Consider the following 25,108-nt stretch of genomic DNA (forward strand, 5'->3'; position numbering starts at 1 on the left):
GTGATTATTATTTATTTATTGAATTTCTATACTTCAAATAAAGATAAAAGTCTTTAAGTGTCCTTAGAGCAGCCATTTTCAACCTGTGGGTCCCCAGATGTTGTTGGACTACAACTCCCATCACCCCTAGCTAGCAAGGCCAGAGCTCAGGGATGATGGGAGTTGTAGTCCAACAACATCTGGGGACCCACAGGTTGAGAACCGCTGCCTTAGAGCCTATTATTTACGATGTGTTTAGAAGTTTCAGGTGTTTCAACAGTCATACAGTGAAGGCACAAAGAAAGGGACTAGGTAGACTGATTGAGGCAGACACAAGCTCAGTTCAGAGTTGTGTGTAGAAGCTCAGGATGTTAACTGGACTGGAGGTGGTTGAGAGGCAAATTTATTGAATTTCTATACCGACTATACTGGACGGTTCACACAATAAAATAAAAATATAAAACCACAACGTACATAATCAAAATAAGAACAACCACCACCACCCAATAAACACCCCCGCCCCCCACACAAACACCTCACATTTTAAAAGGGCCTAAGAGCAAGAATGGGACGCAGGTGGCACTGTGGGTTAAACCACAGAGCTTAGGGCTTGCTGATCAGAAGGTCAGCGGTTCAAATCCCTGCGACAGGGTGAGCTCCTGTTGCTCGGCCCCAGCTCCTGCCAACCTAGCAGTTCAAAAGCACGTCAAAGTGCAAGTAGATAAATAGGTACCGCTCCGGCGGGAAGGTAAACGGCGTTTCCGTGCACTGCTCTGGTTCGCCAGAAGTGGCTTATTCCTGCTGGCCACATGACCCGGAAGCTGTACGCCGGCTCCCTTGGCCAATAAAGCGAGATGAGCGCCGCAACCCCAGAGTCGTCCGCGACTGGACCTAATGGTCAGGGGTCCCTTTACCTTTACTAAGAGCAAGAAGAGAAGGCATGCAGTGGTGCGATGCGCCTCGGTGGTGGAGAACATGGTTTCCTGCTTTCAGGGAGCAATGCCAGTCTTACAACATGTGTAGAGAGCAAAGCACACAAATTGGGAAGGGCTCTCTCTTGTTCCTGTGGGGAAGCCACGTCACAAGCCCGACGCATGTGGACTTGTGGCCCAAGCTTTCATTTTGCAACGCTTGATCGTAATAAAATCTCTAGGCGGTTGTTGACAATGTATTTATTCATCTATCGTCACGTTTACAGGCCGCCCTTCTTGCAAAGTGTCCAAGGCAAGCGCGCATGGCTCTCCCCCTCCCCGTTTCGTTCTCACGGCGACCCTGTGGTGCGGGCTCCGCCGAGAGACTGTGACTGACCCAGGGGAGAACTGAGGACCTGAATGATGACCTGGGGGAGGGGACAAGTTACACAACCACAGCTGCCTTCTCACGATCGCTCCGTGTGGCTTCTCACAGCGCCACACAGATCCTGAAATCAGTGGGTTCTGGAGCCAGGATTAAAAATAACTCAAAAAAGGGCTGCTTTCAAACTGAGCAGTTTTAAAGAGGGCGTTTGCTGCAATCACATGGCAAGTCTTTATGGGCTTTCGTTTGACGCAAATCGCAACAGAGTCTCATTTCTAGTCAACACCCGCCTAATTAGCATGCATTTAAGGCAGCTGAAGGGGGGGGTGGACCGGAGAGCATTTGCTTAGAGCCAATGTACATATTATGCAGAACAAGGGGGGGGGGGGGAATCAAAAGCAACACAAACACAAAAACACACACACACACACTGCCTTACCCGGAGCCAGACCTTTGGGTCCATCCAGTTCAGTACTGTTTGCACTGACTGGCAGCGGCTCTCCGGGTTTTTCCTGCATGCACAAAGCTACTGCACCAGTATGCATCGCTCTGTCGCCAGTGCGCTTGTTTACTACTTGTGGGGAAATCCTTATGTGGGAGACCCTGCAGAGATTCAGCACTGGAACATTTCAGGTAGAGGGTGTCATGCTCTCACACGCTCACCTCACTGTAGGAGGGCAAATCTCCAGAGTATGGGGTCAGGTGGGATTACTATGAGGAATTATAAAATATGCATCAAGCCATTGTGTCCACGATGAATGCATTGTGTTGACTGGGTTTGATACACTGACAATCATTTCTGACCAAATCTCACAACCCTCTGCATCTCTGGCCATTTCCTCTACTGCCCATTTCTCTTGCTTGACAAGTCACGTACACCAGTGTTTCCCAACCTTTTTTGGGCAAAGGCACACTTGTTTGATGAAAAAAATCTTGAGGCACACCACCATTACAGCCCCGTGACGTCAGCGCGCAGCGTCACACCGGGAGGGAAGGGCGCCGGGGCGCTGCTGCTGCTGCCGCCGCTCCCAGCAGGCATGGGCCCAGCTGAGGCGGCGGCGGCTGTTGTGGTGGTGGCGGCGATAGCGGGCGGAGGAGGGGGCGGCGGCGGGGCCGAGGAGGCGGCGGCGGGTGGAGCAGGAGGGCGGCCGAGGCCGGTGAGGGAGTAGGGTTGCCCGGGGCTTGAGGAGCCGTCGCCGGGAGTTGCTGCTGCTGTTGTTGCTGCTGCTGCCCGGACATGCCGGCCTCCTCCTCGTCCGCTGTCTCGCGCTCCTCCCTTTTGCGCGCGCTGCCCCGCCGCCGCCCCATTGGCCGGGTCCTGTCAGCTGATCCTGTGTTATTTCCTGTGTGTGTGTGTGAGGGGAGAATGGAGAGAGAAACCTCGGCACCACCACCGCGGAGCCGCCCCCGGCTCGACGCGGATCCTCGCCGCCGCCGCCCCTCGCCGCCCGACTCGCCCGCCTCCCTCCCACGGCACACCAGGCAACGTCTCGCGGCACACTAGTGTGCCGCGGAACACCGGTTGGGAAACACTGACGTACACAGCCCAGTTGCTTTGCCAGGCAGGCATCCTGGGCCATAAAGATAATGGGCAAGTTTCTTTGATGTAGCTTTTCTGATATGTTAATCTTAGGGTGTTAATCTTAGGGCCAGGAAACAGATCTCACCTGAAGGTGATAATGATCGCTGTCTTCCTGGCCATCCTTCTTATCACGTGTATTGCTTGTGTATGACCTCAGGGGTTGCCAAATGCACTCCTTTGTAGTTCTGTTTTGTTTACCCCAGAAATATGTGTGCTTAATTAGTTCTGATAGTTTAACTTTGTCCCCACGTGGGGTTTGTTGAAATGCTCAGAAGAAATCTGATTGGTTCTTACGAACACTCTGTAAAAGTTCTTTTGTGAATAAAACGACCTGGGCCGAGGGCTGGAGGCACGCAGAGATTATTATACGAACCCTTCCCAGAGTCTTGCTGGTTCAAGCCTCTGTGTGTATTCTTATTAATCAGAGTCCAATCCTTCCTTTACTTTGAGAACGCCTCACCTCACTCTGCGTAATGCGCAAGAAAGGCTTGGAAAGTTGAGGGACTCTGGAGTGTAAAACAAGCAGAACGAGCACTGCTTCTACGTATTTTAAATCGGAACAGATGTCAAACCCACGTTTGTTTATTTCATTTATGTCCCCCATCTCTTTTTCCCCAAGATGCTCAAGGTGGTGGACGTGGTTGTCCCATCCCCTCCCCTCCATTTTATGCTCGCTACAACCCTGTGAGGTAGGCTAGGCTGAGAGGCAGCGACTGGCCCAAGGTCACCCACCGAGCTTCAAGGCTGAGGGAGGATTTGAACCCAGCTCTCCCAGGCTCCTGGTCCAGCACTCTAGATTTTACTTGCAGGGAGGTTTCGGTTTGTTTGTTTTAAAGTGTGGGGGGGGGCATTTCTCCCAGCTACAGCCCGAAGCAAGATAATCTGCCCTACCTGCTCAGGGTGATACCTTCTGCAACGTGAGCAGAGGGTGTGCGGATCCCCACAACCCAGGAGAGTGTCCTGAATTCAGATCTAGGGCATGGGTAGGCAAACTAAGGCACGGGGGGCCAGATCCAGCCCAATCGCCTTCTCAATCCGGCCCGCGGAAGGTGCGGGAATGAGCGTGTTTTTACATGAGTAGAATGTGTCCTTTTATTTAAAATGCACCTCTGGGTTATTTGTGGGGCAAAGGAATTCATTTATTTATTTTTTCAAAATATAGTCCGGCCCCCTGCAAGGTCTGAGGGACAGTGGACCGGCCCCCTGCTGAAAAAGTTTGCTGACCCCTGGCAAGGAGCAATGAAAACACGGTGTTGTGAGCGTCTTACACTTTTATTTATTGCAGCAACGTATAGAGGGCTTAACACCACAGCTCTAAACAGTGCACAATAAGGCAGGGGGAAGATATGACAGAGATAAAAAACCAGCTCAGCCATGAAATGAAAGAGAAAATAACTTAAAATGCTTGCTGGAATTTTGCTTCCATTTTGCTTCTGGGCACAATTCAACCGCTGAAGCCCTAAAAGCAGATTTGACCTAAACCAGGATTACATGAGTAGAATGTGTCCTTGTATTTAAAATGCATCTCTGGGTTATTTGTGGGGCATAGGAATTCGTTCATTATTTTTTTTTCCAAAATATAGTCCGCCCCACCCCACAAGGACTGGGGGACAGTGGACCAGCCCCCTGCTGAAAAAGTTTGCTGACCCCTGGGTCTAGGGGAACCTGAGTTAGGTGGCCTTGCAAACAACCATCTCTAAAGCCCATCAATGGGATGCTGGGAACTGCAACCCGATCGAAGCTTACCTATAATGATGAATATCTTCGAAAGACTTTGTGTTATTTATAGCAAATACGCATAAAAAGCCTTCGCCCGTCCTCATGTACTGGTCCCTCATGGCACTGTACTCCTCTTGGCCGGCTGTGTCTAGAATGTCCAGGAGGCAGGTTTCGCCATCTATGACTACTTGCTTCCTGTACGAATCCTGAGAGAGGCAGGAAGAAAAGAAGGGAGGCAGAAAACGTTTTTTTGATTATTCACGTACACCTAACTTAGGCGGCACCAATGCTACAGAGCTGGAAGCATCCTTCGCACCCGAGACATCGAGCCTGGAGGGCAAGCAGAAAACGAGCAGCGCTTAGTGTGGTTGGGGGTGGTACTGCAGCTTCCGGTCTGGCCAGAATCAGGTTGATGTGATGAGCCTAAAGGTTTTCCCCCGCCGTGTCCCGCTGCACATCAGCCTGGTTTGCACATCACCATAAGCCAAAATGTGGCTAAAGGCAGGGATGGGAAACCTTTTACCACCTATATTCCCTTCTGAGCAACCTTCAGGGGATGCGCAGCAATGGAGGAAGGTGGGGGAAGGAAGTCAAGTTTTGAAATGTTAAAATGGCTGCAAAATCATTGAAATGTATAAACCTGAAAATTATAAATTAAATTAAATAGTGAGTAGAGCAATAAACTTGAGTTTTAGCTTTGTATAGTAGGCTGGCTTCTACAGACACTTATATTTTTATGTATACCGCCCTTCCTTCGTAGATCTCAAGGTGGCTCACAGCATAGTATTGCAACACAAAAAACAACAAAATGCGTTATAAAAATAAGAACAAAGACAAAAACATCATTATTTATCATTTATTAAATTTTAATACCACCCTATACTCGCAGGTCTCCCGCAACACATTAAAAAGGGCATTGGGTGTCAATCAACCTAAGGCCTGGGTTGAAGAGGAAAGTGTTTGCCTGCCACCTAAATGACATACAGTGAAGGTGCCAGGTGAGTCTCCCTGGGGAGAGCACTCCACAAACGGGGGGCCACCACAGAAAAGGCCTGTTCTGATGTTGCCAACCTCTGGACCTCACGTGGAGGAGGCACACAAAGAAGGACCTCAGAGGTTGATTTCAGGTCCAGGTAGGTTTGTATAGGGAAAGGCAGTCCTGGAGGTATTGCGCTCGTGGGCCGTTTAAGGCTTTATGGGCCAAAACCAGAACTTTGAATTGGACCCAGAAACTAATTGGCAGCCAGTGCAGTCGGTCCAAGATCGGTGTAATTATGCTCAAACCATCTTGCACTTATGCAAACCATTCTGCACTTATACACACCCCTCTCTGTGATCGGTCGAGGCAAGAAAAAGATGCAGTTGGAGTTCAAAGGCAGATTCCAGCTAGGCAAAGGCATTTTTTGAATTCCGAATTTATTGTTATTCACGTTTTATACTGTATTTTATGCTGTTTTTTGTTGCATCAATTAAGTGTTTAAAATTTGTTGTTAGCCGCCCCGAGCCCGGTTTCTGAACCGGGAAGGGCGGGGTATAAATAAAAAAATAATATTATTATTTATTATTAAAGAAGGGCATGAAAGAGGACTAGTGTGAGATGGGGCTATGGGAAGGATGAGTCCCGCATTCAGCTCCAGAGCCTCGAGGGACCTGATCCTTGGGCTTAACAGGATCATGCAAACACATATAGCTTCTGGAGAGGATATCACAAGCTGCTTGCTCCTAACCAATACTTTTTGACTGCCACACTTTGTGGAGATAAACCAAGGTTTAGCATGCTGTGCAAACTTGGGCACAGCTCGTGACTGGTGAGGAGACAGCTGAACCACAAGCCCAAGTTCGGACCGCATGCTAAGGGCAGCGTAGGAGTTAAAAAGGAGAAGCAAAACAACAGCTAATTCTCTTCCAGGAGCCTGCAAGTCCTGGTAAACCATGGTTTGGTTTACTGGGGCGTGCAAACCAGACCAATGCTTTTCTCACAATTGGGGCAGGGGGAATCCGTGCTGCACAAATAGCTAATTTGGCCTCAGTTACGGATCCGTATTTTAAGCGACCCTAACCCCTTGCTAGGGACGCGGGCGGCGCTGTAGGTTAAACCACAGAGCCCAGGACTTGCCGATCAGAAGGTCAGCGGTTTGAATCCTTGTAACAGGGTGAGCTCCCGTTGCTCGGTCCCTGCTCCTGCCAACCTAGTAGTTCTAAAGCATGTCAAAGTGCAAGTAGATAAATGGCAGGAAGGTAAACGGCGTTTCCGTGCACTGCTCTGGTTCACCAGAAGCGGCTTAGTCATGCTGGCCACATGACCCGGAAGCTGTACGCCGGCTCCCTTGGCCAATAAAGCGAGATGAGTGCCGCAACCCCAGAGTCGGTCACGACTGGTCCTAATGGTCAGGGGTCCCTTTACCTTTTAACCCCTTACTACTTTTAGATATTCCAGATTACGTTTCCCACCATTCCGTTCTGCATTTGCCTGCACCTTATCTAACCTCTCCTAGTACTTTTGCAGAGCTGGCTAGCCAGCAAACTCACTCCCAGCTATGCCGTGTTATTTCTTTTGCGAATCTGTATCTTTAAAAAATAATAATAAACACACACACAAAAAGTCCTTGTCTCTCTGCAGCAGCGCTGATCCCATCAGCAAGGCACACGACCTTCCTCCGCATGCTTTAATTTTCCAGAAAAAAATGTGTTTGGACGAAGTAGCGTCCTGACATTCCAGCCACCTCTCTTCCCACGGTTGCAACAAGAGCTTGGGTGAGAAGCAGGTTTTGTTTTTATTTTATCTTGCTTTCTCCGTGCTGAATGCAATCTTGATTACGTAACCAGAACAGAGGGGCAATTATATAAAAGTTACGGAGCAAAACGGATCAGAGCGGCGGGTGCCAAGATCTCAGAGTCCTTTCACCCATGGCACACCTACAAGAATTCCTTGCGCATTTCACGGGTATGACGTGACCGGTCTCGTTTTTTTCAGAGCGTTTCCACTGCAGGCAGAAGGAGCGGAGAAAGGGAAACAGTGCCGGGGCGAGAGCTCCTGGGAGGACGTCTCAAGGAAATAAAAACACACAGCTGGCCTCATTCTGAGCTGAAGGAGCATAAGCGCCAAGAAAGAGCATGGCTGGATCAGACCAAAGACCCATCTAGTTTTAGCATTCCGTTTCCAGCAGCTGCAAGGCAGGTACAATTTAATAATAATAATAATAATAATAATAATAATAATAATAATAATAATAATAATAAATTTATTTATACCCCGCCCATCTGGCTGAGTTTCCCCAGACACTCTGGGCAGCTCCCAATCGAGTGTTAAAAACAATACAGCACTAAATATTAAAAACTTCCCTAAACAGGGCTGCCTTCAGATGTCTTTGAAAGATAAGATAGTTGCATATTTCCTTCACATCTGAAGGGAGGGTGTTCCACAGGGAGGGTGCCACCACCAAGAAGGCCCTCTGTCTGGTTCCCTGTAACCTCACTTCTCACAATGAGGGAACCGCCAGAAGGCCCTCGGCGCTGGATCTCAGTGTCTGGGCAGAAATATGGGGGTGGAGACGCTCCTTCAGGTATACTGGACTGAGGCCGTTTAGGGCTTTAAAGGTCAGTACCAACACTTTGAATTGCGCCTGGAAACGTACTGGGAACCAATGCAGATCTCTCAGGACCAGTGTTATGTGGTCTTGGCGGCCGCCTCCAGTCAACAGTCTAGCTGCCGCATTCTGGATTAGTTGTAGTTTCCTTCATCTTCAAAGGTAGCCCCACATAGAGCACATTGCAGTAGTCCAAGCGGGAGATAACCAGAGCATGCACCACTCTGGTGAGACAGTCCAAGGGCAGGGAGGGTCTCAGCCTGCGTACCAGGTGGAGCTGGTAGACTCAGGAGCGTTCCCGCTGCTTGCGGAGAGTTGCCTGCATGCTGAAGCCTGCGCGTGCCGAGCTCAGCGCGTCCAGGCTTCGCGGACCTCTCGGCAAGCAGCGGGAGCCAGCGCTGGGCTCCCACGGCTTGCAGAGAGCTGCCTGTTTGGGGGCTGGGGTCCGGGGAAGCTCGGGCTTCCGCCGCCACAGCCCCGCACCTGGGGGGGAAATAATTTCCCCCCTTTATTTCCCCCCCAAAAAACTAGGTGAGCCTTATGGGACGGTGCGTCCTATAGGGCGAAAAATACGGTATGTGTCCAGGCTGAATGATGGGGGGGGGGGTGGAGACTCTCCTCCAGGTATAATAATAATTTATAATAATTTATTATTTATACCCCGCCCATCCAGCTGGGCTTCCCCAGCCACTCTGGGCCGCTTCCAACAAAATATTAAAATACCATAGTCTATTAAACATTAAAAGCTTCCCTTTAGGGCTTTAAAAGTCAGCACCAACACTTTGAATTGTACTTGGAGCCAATCTAGATCCTTTCGGACGGGTATTATATGGTCCTGGTGACTGCTCCCAGTCACCAATCTAGCTGCCACATTCTGGATTAGTTTCCAAGTCACCTTCATAGAGCGCCATTGCAGTAGTCCAAGCGGGAGATAACCATAGCATGGCAATATGTTGCCTTCCAGGTATTTTAGATTGCGACTCCTATCAGCCCCAGGCGGAATGGCACTGTGTTCAGTACTCAGAGTAGACCCACTGAAATTAATGGCCCTGAGTAAGTAGCGCCCATTGACATCAGCGGGTCGGAGTAGGACTAGCACGCACTACAACCTCACGGATTTCTACATACACCTCTCTCCGTCCAGGAAAACCAAAGGCCTTATTTATGAGATTTCTTACCATAAAGGTCCCAGGGCCAATTGCACAATACAAGAAACAACGTGCAAACAGCACAGACAGAACGGTTGCAACGATAAAAACAGGTAAAGCCAGTCGGCCAGAGGCGGGCCCTATGAAACAAAATACTTTCGCTGTGGAACACCATGGTAAAGAGGTATATTTTTATAGCAGATGGCAAATGCCATACAGCGAAAATCAGAGAATCGTGGAGCTGGGACCATGAGGCTACGCAGCCGTCCCATATGGGGATTGAACCTGCAACCTTGGCATTCTCAGCACCATGCTCTAACCAACTGAGCCACCCTAGATGCATCTCCTTAGGGAGGGAGTTGCGCAGTTCAGGGGCTGCCACTGAGAAAACCCTCTGCTGCGCTATGGTTCCCCACACTTCCGGGGGTGGGAGAACTACCAAGAAGCCCCCTCAGCTGATCCTAAAAACCTGAGAGAGTCTGTAAGAATGATCCCAGTTCAAAGACACAAGCCCCTCCCCGACCCACACGTCTCTTCGGCCTGGCGTAGCCCCACATAAGAACTCAATGTGGGGCTATGCCAGGCCAGAGAGACGTGGGGGTCAGGGATGGGCATTGCCTGAAGGTCACATTCGGCTCCCAGTTGCCCACCCCGACCAAGATGTCTCAAGTCTGCCTCCAACAGATGCTGGTTTTACATTTTACAGCTATGGCTTTAGCTATTACTGACGTGCTTATTTTGAAACGTGCAGTGTTGTTTCGATGCTGCAATTGTAATCAGGTGCATCTTATAATTACAGTCATACCTCATGTTACGTTTGCTTCATGTCACGTTTTTTCAGGTTGCGTCCCGTGGCGACCCGGAAGTACCGGAAAGGGTTAATTCCGGGTTTCGCTGCTCGCGCTTTGTGCATGTGCACGAACACCAAATCGCGCCACGCACCTGCGCAGATACAGCGCTTCAGGATGCAGGCTTTTCATGTTGCGAACGGGCCTCCAGAACAGATCCCATTCACAACCAGAGGTACCACTGTACAAATGAATTACAGTAGCACCTCGACTTACATTACCCTCGGGTAACTCAGGTTCCATTAATATGGCTTTTACATCTCCCCAGGTGTCCAAAAAAAAAGTTATTTATGTATGCAACTGCATACATTTTTGTTATGTATGCGCACCAGCAGCCACCCTGTCAGGCCTGCTGGAGGCGGTGGCCGGCTGGGCCTTGGAGTTCCCTAACCTATTGGTATTGGGGGACTTCAACATCCATGCTGATGCCACTCCCTCCTCACAAGCTCTGGACCTGGTGTCTCACTAGGGCTCTCCCAGTTTGTTTCGGGCCCCACACATCAAGCAGGCCACACGCTGGATTTGATCTTTGGCGTCGGTATAGATGTGATCATGTTTCCTTCGATGAAGGTGCCATGGTCTGATCACTACGCTCTGAAAGCCAGGATTGACGTTCCACCCCCACCCTGCTTAGGTGGCAAGCCGATTTGGGCTCGCCCGCGGAGGCTGATGGACCCTGATAGATTCCGTCAAGCCTTGCGGGACCTTGCTCCCCCTGGCGACTCATTGACTGAGCTTGTTGAGGGCTGGAATACCCAGCTCCTGGCAGCCATCAATGAGATCGCACCTAAGCGCCCTCTGCGACCCCGCAGAAACCGGGCTCCCTGGTTTACCGAGGAGCTCCGGAAAATGAAGCGGGACCTCAGACGGCTAGAGCGAGTATGGCGGGGTGCCCGTGACGGAGCTTCAAGAACATCTTATAGGGTTTTTATGAAAATGAAGTGAAGGCCGCTAAGAAGTCCTACTTCTCAGCCTCCATTGCATCCGCCAGCTCTCGCCCGGCGCAATTATTTAGTATAATTCGGTCTTTAACGTCCCTCGAAGGACAGCCAAATTTAACACACAATTTGACACACAGCTGTGAGGCATTTGCGAGCTTTTTTGCGGAGAAGGTCCTGTTGCTCCGCCATGACCTCCCCGCCAATTTCGATACAATAAAGGAACTGGAGGCCCCTCGACTGTCCTCGGGTCCAGTATTGGACCACTTTGACCGGATATCCCCAGCCGATGTGGACAGACTCCTCCAAGCTGGAAAGCCCACCACTTGTCCTCTCGACCCGTGCCCGTCCTGGCTGATTAGAGCGTGTCCAGACGAGGTGCGGGCCCCCCTGGGGGATATCATCAATTTTTCCCTTGGCACCGGGACATTCCCAGGGGAACTGAAGGAGGCAGTGGTGCGCCCGCTTTTAAAGAAAACATCATTAGATCCCTTAGATCTATCCAATTACCGCCCGGTTTCGAATCTTCCATTCCTGGGTAACGTGATTGAGAGAGCGGTTGCGGAACAGCTTGGTAGGTTTCTGGATGAAACACTGGCTCTGGATCCATTCCAGTCCGGCTTCCGCGCTGGTCATGGGACCGAGACGGCTCTGGTCGCCTTAACAGATGATCTCCGTAGGCAGCTGGATCGAGGCGGGTCGGGGCTGCTGATTCTTCTAGACCTGTCAGCAGCCTTCGACATGGTCGATCACGAACTCCTGGACCACCGCCTTGCCGACGTGGGGATCCAGGGCACTGCCCTTCAATGGCTGCGCTCGTTTCTCTCTGGTCGGGGACAGAGGGTGGCGCTTGGGGGGGAATTGTCATCCCGCCACTCCTTGGTGTGTGGAGTGCCTCAGGGTGCGATTCTCTCCCCGATGCTTTTTAACATCTTTATGCGCCCCCTTGCCCAGCTTGTCCGGAGTTTTGGGCTGGGCTGCCATCAGTATGCTGATGACACCCAACTCTATCTGTTGATGGATGGCCATCCTGACTCGGCCCCAGACACACTGATCAGATGCTTGGAAGCTGTGGCTGGATGGTTACGTGGGAGCCGGTTGAAGTTAAATCCTTCGAAGACAGAGGTCCTCTGGCTGGGACGGGACGATATGAGATTGAGGGGGCAACTCCCTTCTCTTGCGGGGGTGCAATTAATGCCAGCACCGTCCGTTAAGAGTTTGGGTGTAATCTTCGATACCTCCCTCTCCATGGAGGCGCAGATTGCAGCTATAACAAAGGCGGCATTTTTTCATCTCCGCCAGGCTAAGCAGTTGGCCCCTTACCTCTCTCGCCCTGACCTAGCCACTGTGATCCACGCGACGGTCACCTCCAGACTGGATTATTGTAACTCGCTCTACGTGGGGCTGCCCTTGAGACTGACCCAGAAACTCCAGCGGGTGCAGAATGCCGCAGCGAGACTCCTTACGGGGTCTTCGCTGCGAGATCACATTCATCCGGTGCTATACCAGCTGCACTGGCTCCCGGTGGAGTACAGGATCAGGTTTAAGGTGCTGGTTTTAACCTTCAAAGCCCTATACGGCCTAGGACCCTCGTACCTACGGGACCGCCTCTCCTGGTATGCCCCACAGAGGAACTTACGGTCCTCAAATAAAAACATCTTGAAGGTCCCAGGCCACAGAGAGGTTAGGCTGGCCTCAACTAGAGCCAGAGCTTTTTCGGCTGCGGCTCCAACCTGGTGGAACGCCCTGTCGCAAGAGACAAGGGCCCTGCAGGACTTGACATCTTTTCGCAGGGCCTGTAAGACAGAGCTGTTCCACCAGGCCTTTGGTCAGGGCGCAGCCTGACTCCCTCCTTTGGCAATCTCTACAAAGCTTTAGTCTATGGTTGCCATCAATTTGTATTTTAATTAATTTTTAGAATGTATTTATAATGTTGTACTGTTTTAGTGTTGTTAGCCGCCCTAAGCCCGGCTTCGGCTGGGGAGGGCGGGATATAAATAAAATTTATTATTATTATTATTATTAGCCCAAAAATGGAAAAAGAGCGAAGTCCCAACCAAAGAAGAATGGCTACTCCTGTTGACAGAATATGCACAACTCACAGACTTAACATATAGAATAAGAGAACAAGAAGAACATACGTTTAAAGAAGATTGGAAAACGTTTATTGAATATATGGGAAATAATTGCATACAGCTGAAAACGCTTGCAGCATTAAGATAAATTCAACAGTGTAAACAAGTTTTGATGGATGCAATAATGGAATACTGAATGGTATAGTTTTGTAAAATATGCAGGGATTTATGATATGAAAAATGAGCCATGGAAAGAGAAGACGGGAAGTCATTGATACCTTAAGGATGTAAAATGAGTATTTTAAACTGTAAAACAGAAAATATAATAAAAACTTTACATATATATATATATATATATATATATATATATATATATATATAAATAAAAAAGATGGCTTTTACATCTCAAGGCAGCGTTTGATTTATTTAAAAAAGTACAGTGGTACCTCAGGTTAAGTACTTAATTTGTTCCGGAGGTCCGTACTTAACCTGAAACTGTTCTTAACCTGAAGCACCACTTTAGCTAATGGGGCCTCCTGCTGCTGCCGCGCCACCGGAGCCCGATTTCTGTTCTTATCCTGAAGCAAAGTTCTTAACCTGAAGCACTATTTCTGGGTTAGCGAAGTCTGTAACCTGAAGCGTCTGTAACCTGAGGTACCACTGTAATGCAAGTTCAAAAAAAGCACAAAGATAAATGGGTCCACCTCAGCCCTTCCCAACATCTCCCCCACTCCTTCGCTTCCTTTAGCCCCGCAAGTCCACCTCAGTTCCAGCCAGGATGGTGGGAAACCCAACACCTCCCCCAGGCCACCCAGGTGAGACGCCAGGTAAGGGGCCTAGCATCAGCAACACTGGGGAGGCTCCCAAAAGCTGGGTGTGGGGAGGCAACACACACACACACACAAACACACACTGGTCACACAAACAAAGGAAGTGGCACTCTGCACCCCCACACAGCACTTTCGGTCACACTCTTGCGTGAGCCGTTATCGCTCAATTTCACGATACTTGCGTAGCATAAATTCCTACTACTCTGCGCCCTCATTGGGGTTGGTCTGTTTAATAAGAAAGGCGGAACCTGCAGATAACCAAGGAAAAAACTTCTGTTAGGTTCACCAGCCGAGGGGGTGAGTCACATCCAGAGGCTTGAGAAAAACCGCGGACTTCTCTTTGGGTCAAGCAAGATAGCCATTTGACCAGCAGAGGGCACTCTGTGAACTTGGGCGGCTGCTTTTCATTTCAGCTAAGGGATGCTGTCGTGCTAGGATGCAGATTTCACGTCCTGCCGGTTTTGGTGCTTGCTGCTATTGTTCCTGTATAGCTGTCGTTATAAATATATGTATTTTAAAAAATTACTAGGCCCATGCCACACTCACATCTTATGTGAAAGGGTCAGTGGTACCACATTTTTCGCTCTATAGGACGCACCCGACCATAGGACACACCTTGTTTCAGAGGGGGAGAACAAGAAAAAAAGAAATCTCCCCCTCTCTGCTCTGCGCCCCGTCAGCAAAGCGGCAGGAGAAACAGAGCCCCTTCCATTTCTCCTCCCACTTGGCTAAAGGGGTGCTGCACAGCTCTCCCTCTCTGCTGAAGCCAGGAGAGTCTTGCTCTCCCGGCTTCAGCAAAAGGAACCCGAAGCCTGTGGAGCGCAGCGGGAACTCGCGCTGCGCTCCAGAGGCTTCGGTCGGCCATCCCTGAAGCCTCCGGAGCGCGGAGGGAGCACTCCCTCTGCGCTTCGGAGGCTTCGCGTTGCTATCGCTGATGCCAAGGAGCCTGCATTCACTCCATAGGACGCACACACATTTCCCCTTAATTTTTAGAGGGGGGAAAGTGTGTCCTATAGAGCGAAAAATATGGTACATAAAGAGATATCTGTCTCCACGAGCTTTCACTTTGTTTCTTTCTTTTTTTACGCCCGTCAGCTCACTGAAGAAAGAATTCGGCATTCGCTTTTCTTCTATCCTCTCTCACCCTGTTATGAATCTACACTAAAAGGGAATTGACTGCATGTGAAAAATCACAGCAGAACGTCTCACGCAGGTCAGGAGGCTTTTGTCATATAGTTGGAAGGGATCCCTAGGGTCAAAGTATTTTAATACGGTACTTTGTTGGAAGCCGCCCAGAGTGGCCGGGGAGACCCAGCCAGATGAGCGGGGTATAAATAATAAATTATTTATTTATTTATTTATTTATTTATTTATCATCATCATCATCATCATCATCTAGTCCAACCCTCTGCAATGCGCGAATCTTGTGCCCCACACTGGGCTTGAACCCAATCTTCTGTAAGAAAGCAACTCTCTGACTCATTATCCCTATCAGTGTATCACCAGTAATAATCCTGTTACAGTGGTACCTCGGGTTAAGTACTTAATTTGTTCCGGAGGTCCGTTCTTAACCTGAAACTGTTCTTAACCTGAAGCACCACTTTAGCTAATGGGGCCTCCTGCTGCTGCTGCGCTGCCGGAGCACAATTTCTGTCCTGAAGCAAAGTTCTTAACCCGAGGTACTATTTCTGGGTTAGCGGAGTCTGTAACCTGAAGCGTATGTAACCTGAAGCGTATGTAACTCGAGGTACCACTGTATTGGGCCTCAGATTGACTTGTAACTCCTTTAATTTTTCCTCTAGATGCCCTTTCCGGAAGAGGAAACACCATTCCAGGGATATGTTTTTTTAACCGCTTGTGGTTATCTATTTAAGCATGCATATAAGATCACTCAGGAACTGATCTTCAAGAGGGAGTGCAACAAAGCGTTAGACGGGGCCCAGGGTTAAGTGGGTGACTCGGGGGCCAGAAAGAGTCTGCCTCGCACGGTTGTCATGGCGATGAAATGGGACCAATTCCACACAAGTCACCTTGAGCTTCTCAGGCGGGATTATAATGTAAGAAACGGGAGGATAATTGGCATCATCGCCTTTGTGAGAAAGTCAGGTGTCAATATGAATTCAAACCTCAGGTCCTTAATCCACTTACTTTGCTGAAGGAACGCAGACCAGCCCTCCCCTAAGCGAGTCTTGAAGGGACAAAGACGAATGAGGTAGGAGGATGACTTAAAAGTCATTGACTCATTCAACTATCAAGAGCCCATTGTGTGGAATCCTCCAGCTCAAGGCTGCTTGGAAGGTGATAAAAACCTCCAGTTATCCGATGGCGTTTGTTCCCATCTTTGTCCTTTGTTTATCTCGATGCAAACTTGCTTGCATTTGATTAGGAGGCCTTGTAACGGCACAGGATCAGTGCCCTGATCAGTGCCCTCAGTGGGGGCTACACTGTGAAGGCAAGTAGCGGATGTGGCTTAAAGAAATGATACTGCCCTAAAGCGTTGGTGAGGACCTTTAAAGCCCTAAATGACCTGAAGGAGCGTCTCCCCCCCTGCTGTTCAGCCTGGACACTGAGGTCCAGCTCCGGGGGCCTTCTGGAGGTTCCCTCACAGCAAGATGTGAAGCTACAGGGAACCGGGCAGAGGGCCTTCTCAGTAGTGGCACCCTCTCTGTGGAACGAATGCCCTTCCATCAGATGTCCAACATGACTTGTAGGAGACATCTGTAGGCAACCCTGTATAGGGAACTTTGATGTTTTATGATGCTTTTATATTTGCTGGAAGCCGCCCAGAGTGGCTGGGGCAACCCAGTCAGATGAAGGGGGTACAAATAATAAAGTTATTATTATGATATTATTGGGCTAGGTAGCCCAATGGTCTGAATCAGTGTAAGGCAACTTTCTCCGTTCGTCCATGTGGCTACTGTGGGATAGCAGGCGGCTAGCCTGGCCTAGCAACACAGGTCCAGTATACCTGAAGGAGCGTCTCCACCTCCATCGTACTGCCCAGACACTGAGATCCAGCACCAATGGCCTTCTGTTGGTTCCCTCACTGCAAGAAGCCAAGTTACAGAGAACCAGGCAGAGGGCCTTCTGTTCAGTTTCTGTTAATTGGTTCTCGTGGGAAACTTACAGATTCTGGCTTCTCACAATTAACTCAAGCTGGTGTCAATTTACTCTTGGCAGAAAGCCCAGGTCTGCCTGACCTAGAAACTACTCTGATTGGTTAACGACCAGCACTCTACTCTGTTATCAAGGGTTTGCTAGCTCAGTTTGAAGTGAGGTGTTGTTAGGAGTAGAAGTGCTGTGTATGGTTTTGAGAGAGAGAAAGAGAGGGTTTATTTTACTTTTACTTGTATGCAGAAACTCTGCTGGTTTTATTTTCTCCTTTTTAATAAATCCTGTAAATAGTTATTCTGAGTCTAGCTGACTAGTCATTACTGCCGCAACTAGCTTCCTCGCTGTGCAGGAAAACTCTGCTACGTTTGGGCTAAAGCCAATAGGGCTATGCCTGACACTTCAAAGTTCCATGAGGTTATGGGCATTGTGCTGCCAGCCTGAGTTGCGGTGGTGTCAGCATCAACGGCGTTGGTTCCAGTAGTTCCAGAAGTTGTTGTTCCTGCTGGTGCAGCAGATGGACTCTGGCTGGTTCCTGACCGTGGTGAGCTGGTGACGCAGCGGACACAAGGACAACAGCTGCAGCGTGTGAGTGCTGGGTGCTGTGGTTCCTGTTCTCTCTCTCGGTGGTCGTGAGTAGCTGGTTCCGGGTTCCAGGGACATCGCTCTCAAGATGGCCTCACAACCAGTTCAGATGGCTTTTGAGCGTCTGAACGACTCCAATTACTTGCTGTGGTCGGAACGCATGCAGGCAGTGCTGCAGAGGGATCATCTCTGGCAAGTGGTGAGTAAGTTTCCTGAGAAGCCTGATGATGAAGACCTCGATAAAGACCAAAGAGCAAGGGCCACAATTGTCTTGGGGCTGGAAGATTCCCAGTTGCCGTATGTGAGGGGAATCAAGACAGCTAGAGGTGTGTGGCAAGCACTTAAAGAACTCCATGTGCGTGAGACAGCGGTTTCCAAGCTGTTTATTCGCAAGGCATTGTACAAGGCAATGTTACAGCCTGGGGTTACAATGCAGGAACACCTACACAGTTTACAGTTAAAGTTTGCAGCGCTACAGGAAAGAGACTGTGCGTTAGACCAGCAGGAGAAGGTGGCTATTATTTTGAGTTCTCTCCCAGAAAGCTGGGATAATTTAGTTTTGTCTCTAGAAGGCATACAGGAGCATGATTTATCAGTCAGCTACGTTACTGGGCGTTTGATTGAAGAATGGCAGAAGAGGCAAGAAAGGTCGTTTGCTGCAGAGGCTTCTACAGGTGGGCGGTTTGGAAGGAGTTCTCATGCCGTGCCAGAGGTGACGCAAAAGCAGCGTACCGGTGAGGAGTCAGCGTTTGCTGTTAGGCGTTGTTTCCGATGTGGGTCTTCAGCGCATCTAAAACGACAATGTCCGGAGTTGGTCAAGTCTCAGTTGCCGGTGCAGGAGCAGAGACGAGATCAGCAGCAGCAGCAGCGTAAAAAGAAATTCTTCAAACGAAAACAGTCGGCTCAGCTGGTGACCGGCGAGGTCAAGATTGCTGATGAGAAACAAGCGGTCTGGGTGGTTGATTCGGGAGCATCTCGCCACATCGTGAATTCAGATGAATTGTTTGTTTCCAAGAACTCAGCACAGCGCAGCCAGGTGGCTCTAGCAGACGGAAGTACTTCCGAAGTGATTTCGGGGGGTGCAGTTTTTGTTCCTTGTCTTCGTGAATGCCTGCAAAATGTACTTTGTGTGCCTTCATTAAGGAGCAATCTGATGTCTGTAGATTGTTTGCTAAAAGCTGGGTTTAAAGTGCATTTTGAAGGAGACAGTTGCATTATTAAGAAGGCTGGTGAGATTTTAGGCACTGCTAAGTCGGAGGGAGGCTTGTTTTGGCTTAAAGCAGGATCTCAAGTTGCAGCAGTAGTCAGTAAATCTCAGCCTGCAGTGAATAACAAAGCTATACATGACAACTGTGTGCACTTATTGCATAGGAAAATGGGGCATGCTTGCTGGAAAAGTGTACTAAAAATGTCTGAATTGGCTGATGGGGGTAATTTAAAGAGTTGTAACAAGTACCTTGATTGTAATGTTTGTAAAAAGGTTAAAACCCACAGAGTCTCTTACCCCAGAAGTGACAGAGTTAGTGAGTCACCGCTACAGCTGGTTCACATGGACGTAATTGGTCCATTTGCTGTAAGCAGGGGTGGATCGCGCTTTTCACTAACAATTGTGGATGACGCCACACGTTATTCCTGGGTTTTTCCCATGAAGAATAAGGGTGACGTGTTCACTAAGTTTAAAGGCTGGGTGGCATCTGTGGAAAGATTTCTGTCCATTAAACTTAAAAGGATTCAGACGGACAGAGGTGGCGAATTTATGTCAAATGCCTTTAAAGATTGGTTACAAAAGCGTGGCATTGGGCATAGAAAAACGAACGTTTTTTCCCCAGAGGAGAATGGCGTTGCAGAGCGAAAAAACAGATCTTTACAAGATATGATGTTTGCCATGCTTGATGATGCTGATTTGCCCATGTCTTATTGGGGGGAGAGCATGCTCACCGCGTGTTATCTCCAAAATAGGCTCTTTCATCAAACAATAGGTACAACCCCGTACTTTAAATTGTTTCAGAAAAAACCCAAAATTGACCATTTGCATGTGTTTGGATCAAAAGCCTGGGTATTAATTCCGAAACAAATGAGGAAGGGAGATCCTAAGACCAAACAGTTAGTGTTTGTGGGTTACCAGGAGCTGGGAAAAGGTTTCCGTTTTGCTGAAGGGACAAATGGCATTGTGATCTCCAGGAATGCCAGTTTTTGTGAACATAGTGGCTGGGAGAGACTACATGCCAATACTGAGGTTTGGTTTGAACCTTCCCAGGAGCTTCATGACTCTGAAGGTAGACACAGAGAATCAGAGTCTGAGGGGGAGGGAAGTTCAGATAAGAGCTCTCAAGAAAGTGGAGTTAGCCAAAGACCAGTTGCTAAGCAACAAAAGAGAGGTCGTAGTTCTGAGGAGGAAAGTGGGTCAGAAGAAAAATTTTCTCCCAGAAGATCTAAAAGACAAAACAAAGGAGTGCCTCCGGTGCGTTTTTCTCCAGATACTGCAAATGTGTTTAGTGTAATTGCAGAACCCAAGAGTTTTCAGGAGGTGTTAAAGTTACCAAAAGAGGAGGCAGAGCGCTGGAAACAGGCAATGGAGGAAGAGATGTCCTCTCTGAATGAGCACAAGGTTTTTACACCAGTAGCAGCGCCTGAGGGGGCAAAGATTGTAGGCTGCAGGTGGGTGTACAAACTTAAACCTCTGGTGACAGGAGAGTACAAATACAAAGCTCGTTTAGTGGCTCAAGGATACTCTCAGAGGCCTGGAAAAGATTATGACGAGACTTTTTCCCCTACTGCTAAGGGAGACAGTGTAAGGCTGATTTTAATGCTTGGAGCAAAGAGAAAACTCCTGTTAAACCATTTTGACATTCAGACTGCATATTTACATGCGTCAATATCAGAAGACCTGTATCTAGCCGAACCGCCTGGTTATGAGACAGGTTCCAATAGAGTGTTAAAATTAAACAAAGCTCTATACGGTCTCAAACAGGCTGCAAGATCTTGGAACAAATGTTTCCACGAGGCCTTAGTGTCATTTGGTTTCAAGCAGAGTACAGCTGACAATTGTGTTTATGTACGTGGTACAGGCAGTGATCAAGAGTTTTGTCTGATTTATGTAGATGATGTTTTGTATGCTTGCAAAACAGATAAACAAACTAAAAGGTTTGCCAAGCAATTGTCCAGTAAGTTCAAAGTGAAAGACTTAGGCCCGGTTAGGACATATCTAGGGTTGGAAGTGTGCTGGGCCCAAGATGGCAGCTGCCTAATTAGTCAGCAGAGCAAAGTTAAACAACTACTGACTACATACAGGATGCAGGATTGCAAAGGGGCAGTGGTGCCTATGGATCCAGGTTTCATAAAAACACTTCATATAGATGAGAGTCCTGAATTTGAACATCCTGATGTATATCATTCTGTAATTGGAAGTTTATTGTATCTAGCACAGTGGTCCAGACCTGATATTAGCTATGCAGTAGGCATATTAAGTAGATTGGTCTCAAAACCCACACTAAATGCCTGGAAAGGGGTAAAACAAGTTCTGAGGTATCTCAAACAGACAATTGGCTATATGTTACAATTAAATTCTTCAGAGGATGAAATGTTGAGTTGCTACTGTGATAGTGACTGGGGAAATTTGCCGGATAGAAAATCTGTCACAGGACTAGTCATAATGGTCGGTGGAGCTTTAATCAGCTGGCGGTCACGCAAGCAAGACGTTGTAAGTGTGTCATCAACGGAATCAGAGTACGCCGCATTGAGTGAATTGTGCAACGAGGTGATTTATTTCAAGCATTTGTTAGCAGATTTAAATGTAAATTGTGGAGAACCAGTACAAGTTTACATTGATAATCAAGCTTGTATAACCTTAAGTAAAACAGAGGGTTTCAAATCGCGTTCCAAACATATCTCTGTAAAATACCAAAATGTACGTTGCTGTGTACAAGACAATATAATCACCTGTACTTATGTATCAAGTGAAGAAAATGTAGCAGATGTATTAACTAAACCATTGGCAAAGATAAAGAACAAGCGAATGTGCAAGGGTTTAGGTTTGCTGGAAAAATGATCTCCTACATAGGTGTATTTGGTGTTAATTGTTCAGCAGAATCTGTGAGGGGGTGTTCAGTTTCTGTTAATTGGTTCTCGTGGGAAACTTACAGATTCTGGCTTCTCACAATTAACTCAAGCTGGTGTCAATTTACTCTTGGCAGAAAGCCCAGGTCTGCCTGACCTAGAAACTACTCTGATTGGTTAACGACCAGCACTCTACTCTGTTATCAAGGGTTTGCTAGCTCAGTTTGAAGTGAGGTGTTGTTAGGAGTAGAAGTGCTGTGTATGGTTTTGAGAGAGAGAAAGAGAGGGTTTATTTTACTTTTACTTGTATGCAGAAACTCTGCTGGTTTTATTTTCTCCTTTTTAATAAATCCTGTAAATAGTTATTCTGAGTCTAGCTGACTAGTCATTACTGCCGCAACTAGCTTCCTCGCTGTGCAGGAAAACTCTGCTACGTTTGGGCTAAAGCCAATAGGGCTATGCCTGACACTTCAAAGTTCCATGACCTTCTTGGTAGTGGCACCCGCCCTGTGGAACGCCCTCCCTTCAGATGTCAAAGAGAAAAACTACTACCAGACTTTTAGAAGACATCTGAAGGCAGCCCTCTTTAGGGAAGCTTTTAATGTTTAACAGGCTACTGTATTTTAATACTTTGTTGGAAGCCACCCAGAGTGGCTGGGGAAACCCAGCCAGATGGGCGAGGTATAAATAATAATAATAATAATAATAATAATAATAATAATAATAATAATAATAATTAACCTTTGCATTCTCTATCTAGATGGCTGCTTATAAAGCAGTGTTGGATTTCTATACAAGGAGCAAAATAGCTTGCCTGCTCAGTCTTCACCTGCCAAGAAGGTAAGCTCTTCAGCTCATCTGCCAGCTCTGCAAACAGTCGTTGCAAAATGGTCCACAACAAGAAATAACTACCATTATTTCTACTAGTTATTTCTACCATTTCATCCTCCCGCGTTTCTAGGACAAGCCTAGAAGAGACTGTCCTGCCAAGGGCCGTCAAGCAAGTTTTGATCAGCAGCAGGACTTGAACTCGGGACTTCCTGGTTCATCGCTCGATCCCTTGGTTACCACATTACAATGCCATAGCCTTTCCCAGATGCATATCTTTTGGGCAGTGCTGGCTGGAGCTGATGGGAGTTGTAGCCCAAAAGATCTGGAAGGACTTTGGAACCTGGAAACTTATCCGACTTCCCTGGACAGTTTGAAGGCTACAGGAGGACCAGAAAGCAGCAGCACTTCATAGATAAGGACAGATGACCTTGCCAAACCCCAGCGCTCATAACCAAGGATCACCTCTTTTACATCTTTACTTGAAAGTTCTTGCCATATTCACTTATTCTTCCACCGTCTGCCTTCTGCTAATTTAAAAGCGCAGGCAATGCCTGTTCTTTCAGTTAATAACACGCTAAAATACATAATCGCCTGACAATGTATTTTCACAATTCAAAAGATTGTGAAATGCCGTCTTCAGACATGCTATTAAAACCTTTTTTTGTTTGTTCTGCCAGACTTTTTTTAAAGAAACAATTAAGTCTTATTTGCCTCTCTGCCAGCTGCTCTGTTTTGAAATTCTTTCATGCCAAGTCTTTTGAATTTGTTTTTATTGCCTGTGTTGTAGGATGCCTTGGAAATAATCTTATTCTGAAAGGAGGCTGGATGGGAATTAAACAAAGGCGAACAACTCTGCCAGCAGCGTGGCTGCAAGAGGCAAAATGACAGGGCATTGTTAGCATTGGCCCCTGAGGTCCCTTCCAACTCTACAATTCTCTGATTATATGAGGTTCTCGCCCTACAGTGCCTTAATACTCTTGTGCAATAGAGGCAAGATGTCTCCATTCCCTGCTCAAAGATTGAACTACTGACATTGCTAGCAACTCCCATTAACTAGGTTGTGTTGTTTTTTTTAAATTTTAATTTACGTTTTTAGGCTTTGGGGGAATTTTTAAAGCATTTATACAGTGGTGCCCCGCAAGACGAAAAACTCGCTAGACGAAAGGGTTTTCCATTTTTTGAGTCGTTCCGCAAGACGAATTTCCCTATGGGCTTGCTTCGCAAGATGAAACGTCTTGCGAGTTCTTCCGAGTTTGTTTCCTTTTTCTTAAAGCCGCTAAGCCGATAATAGCCGCTAAGCCACTAAGCCGTTAATAGCCGCTAAGCCGCTAATAGCCGTGCTTCGCAAGACAAAAAAACCGCAAGACGAAGAGACTCGCGGAACAGATTAATTTCGTCTTGCGAGGCACCACTGTATTTTTTAAAAAATCACCCTACTTGCCGTATGTCCGGGTTTCCCCAGACATTTTGCCAATTCAGGGGAAAAAACAACAATGCCCGGATGCCATTTTGCAGCCCGATGCCCAGATGCATCGGGGAAAACCCAGAGGTATGGCAGCCCTGCATTAAGAAAACTTTGGGCAAGGGCAGAGATGCAACGGCAGAACATCTGCTTTGCATGCAGAAGGAGGTCCCAGTTTCAGTTCTACACATCTCCAGGTGGCGATGAGAAACTCCCTTGCCCAACGCCCCATCCCCTGACTTACGGGATTCCTGCTCATACCCACATGCACCCCGCTTTCTGGGGTTTCAGCAGGTGTTGCTAACACATTTTCAACCCTGTTAATGGGGCCTTAAGAACTAGAAGTCAAAGATCACCCCTTGCTGGATCAGAACTAAGGTCTACCTAGTCCAGCAAGCTGTTGTTGTTCTTGGCCGGCCAGGAGCTTCCAAGACGGTCACAAGCAGGTTGCGAGACCCCAGCCAACCACCCTCTTACTTTGCCCAAGGGCATCTATGCATATAAATGAGCAGGTGCAAATCTGCCACACGGATCAGTGGCCGGGTGTTCCCCTGGTGTAGCAATTACGTAAACAGGCCAGATTTCAGGGCACGGCACCACCTAGCCACTATGGTGCTACATCTTCTAAATCCATAGTCTTCAACCGTTTCAAACCTGGGACCCACCTCTAACTCAATCATGCATTTGGAGATGCCTTTCTTAACATTTTTTTTTTTACCATATTTGGCCAGGCCGTTTCAATTACCGTATATACTCAAGTATAAGCCGACTGGAATATAAGCCTTTCGGTCGGTGTGGTGTAGAGCCAGTGTGGTGTAGTGGTTAAGAGCGGTAGTCTCGTAATCTGGGGAACCGGGTTTGCGTCTCCGCTCCTCCGTATGCAGCTGCTGGGTGACCTTGGGCCAGTCACACTTCTTTGAAGTCTCTCAGCCCCACTCACCTCACAGAGTGTTTGTTGTGGAGGAGGAAGGGAAAGGAGAATGTTAGCCGCTTTGAGACTCCTGAAGGGGAGTGAAAGGCGGGATATCAAATCCAAACTCTTCTTCTTCTTCTTCTTCTTC

The 25,108-nt window shown here is 48.0% G+C and overlaps 1 protein-coding gene and 1 long non-coding RNA gene across 7 annotated transcripts in view; one reads left to right on the forward strand and one right to left on the reverse strand.

Moving 5' to 3' along the window:
• The window catches only part of KRAS (KRAS proto-oncogene, GTPase), a 56,115-nt gene that overhangs the window by 16,642 nt on the left and 14,365 nt on the right, over positions 1–25,108 (reverse strand). For all 5 annotated transcript variants that reach the window (XM_028746196.2, XM_028746193.2, XM_028746190.2 and 2 more), the window contains exon 3: positions 4,604–4,782. In XM_028746196.2, the coding sequence (XP_028602029.1) occupies positions 4,604–4,782 (179 nt within the window). The remainder of the gene's footprint in view (positions 1–4,603; positions 4,783–25,108) is intronic.
• Positions 15,074–23,332, forward strand: LOC114605216 (uncharacterized). 2 transcript variants are annotated; one of them, XR_003708530.2, is made up of 3 exons: positions 15,074–15,215; positions 22,515–22,594; positions 22,716–23,332. It is a non-coding gene; the product is annotated as an uncharacterized LOC114605216 (long non-coding RNA). The 2 variants fall into 2 exon arrangements; XR_003708531.2 differs by lacking the exon at positions 15,074–15,215 and adding an exon at positions 15,809–16,059.

This window comes from Podarcis muralis, chromosome 10, assembly GCF_964188315.1.
Source record: "Podarcis muralis chromosome 10, rPodMur119.hap1.1, whole genome shotgun sequence".
Taxonomy (NCBI): Eukaryota; Metazoa; Chordata; class Lepidosauria; order Squamata; family Lacertidae; genus Podarcis; species Podarcis muralis.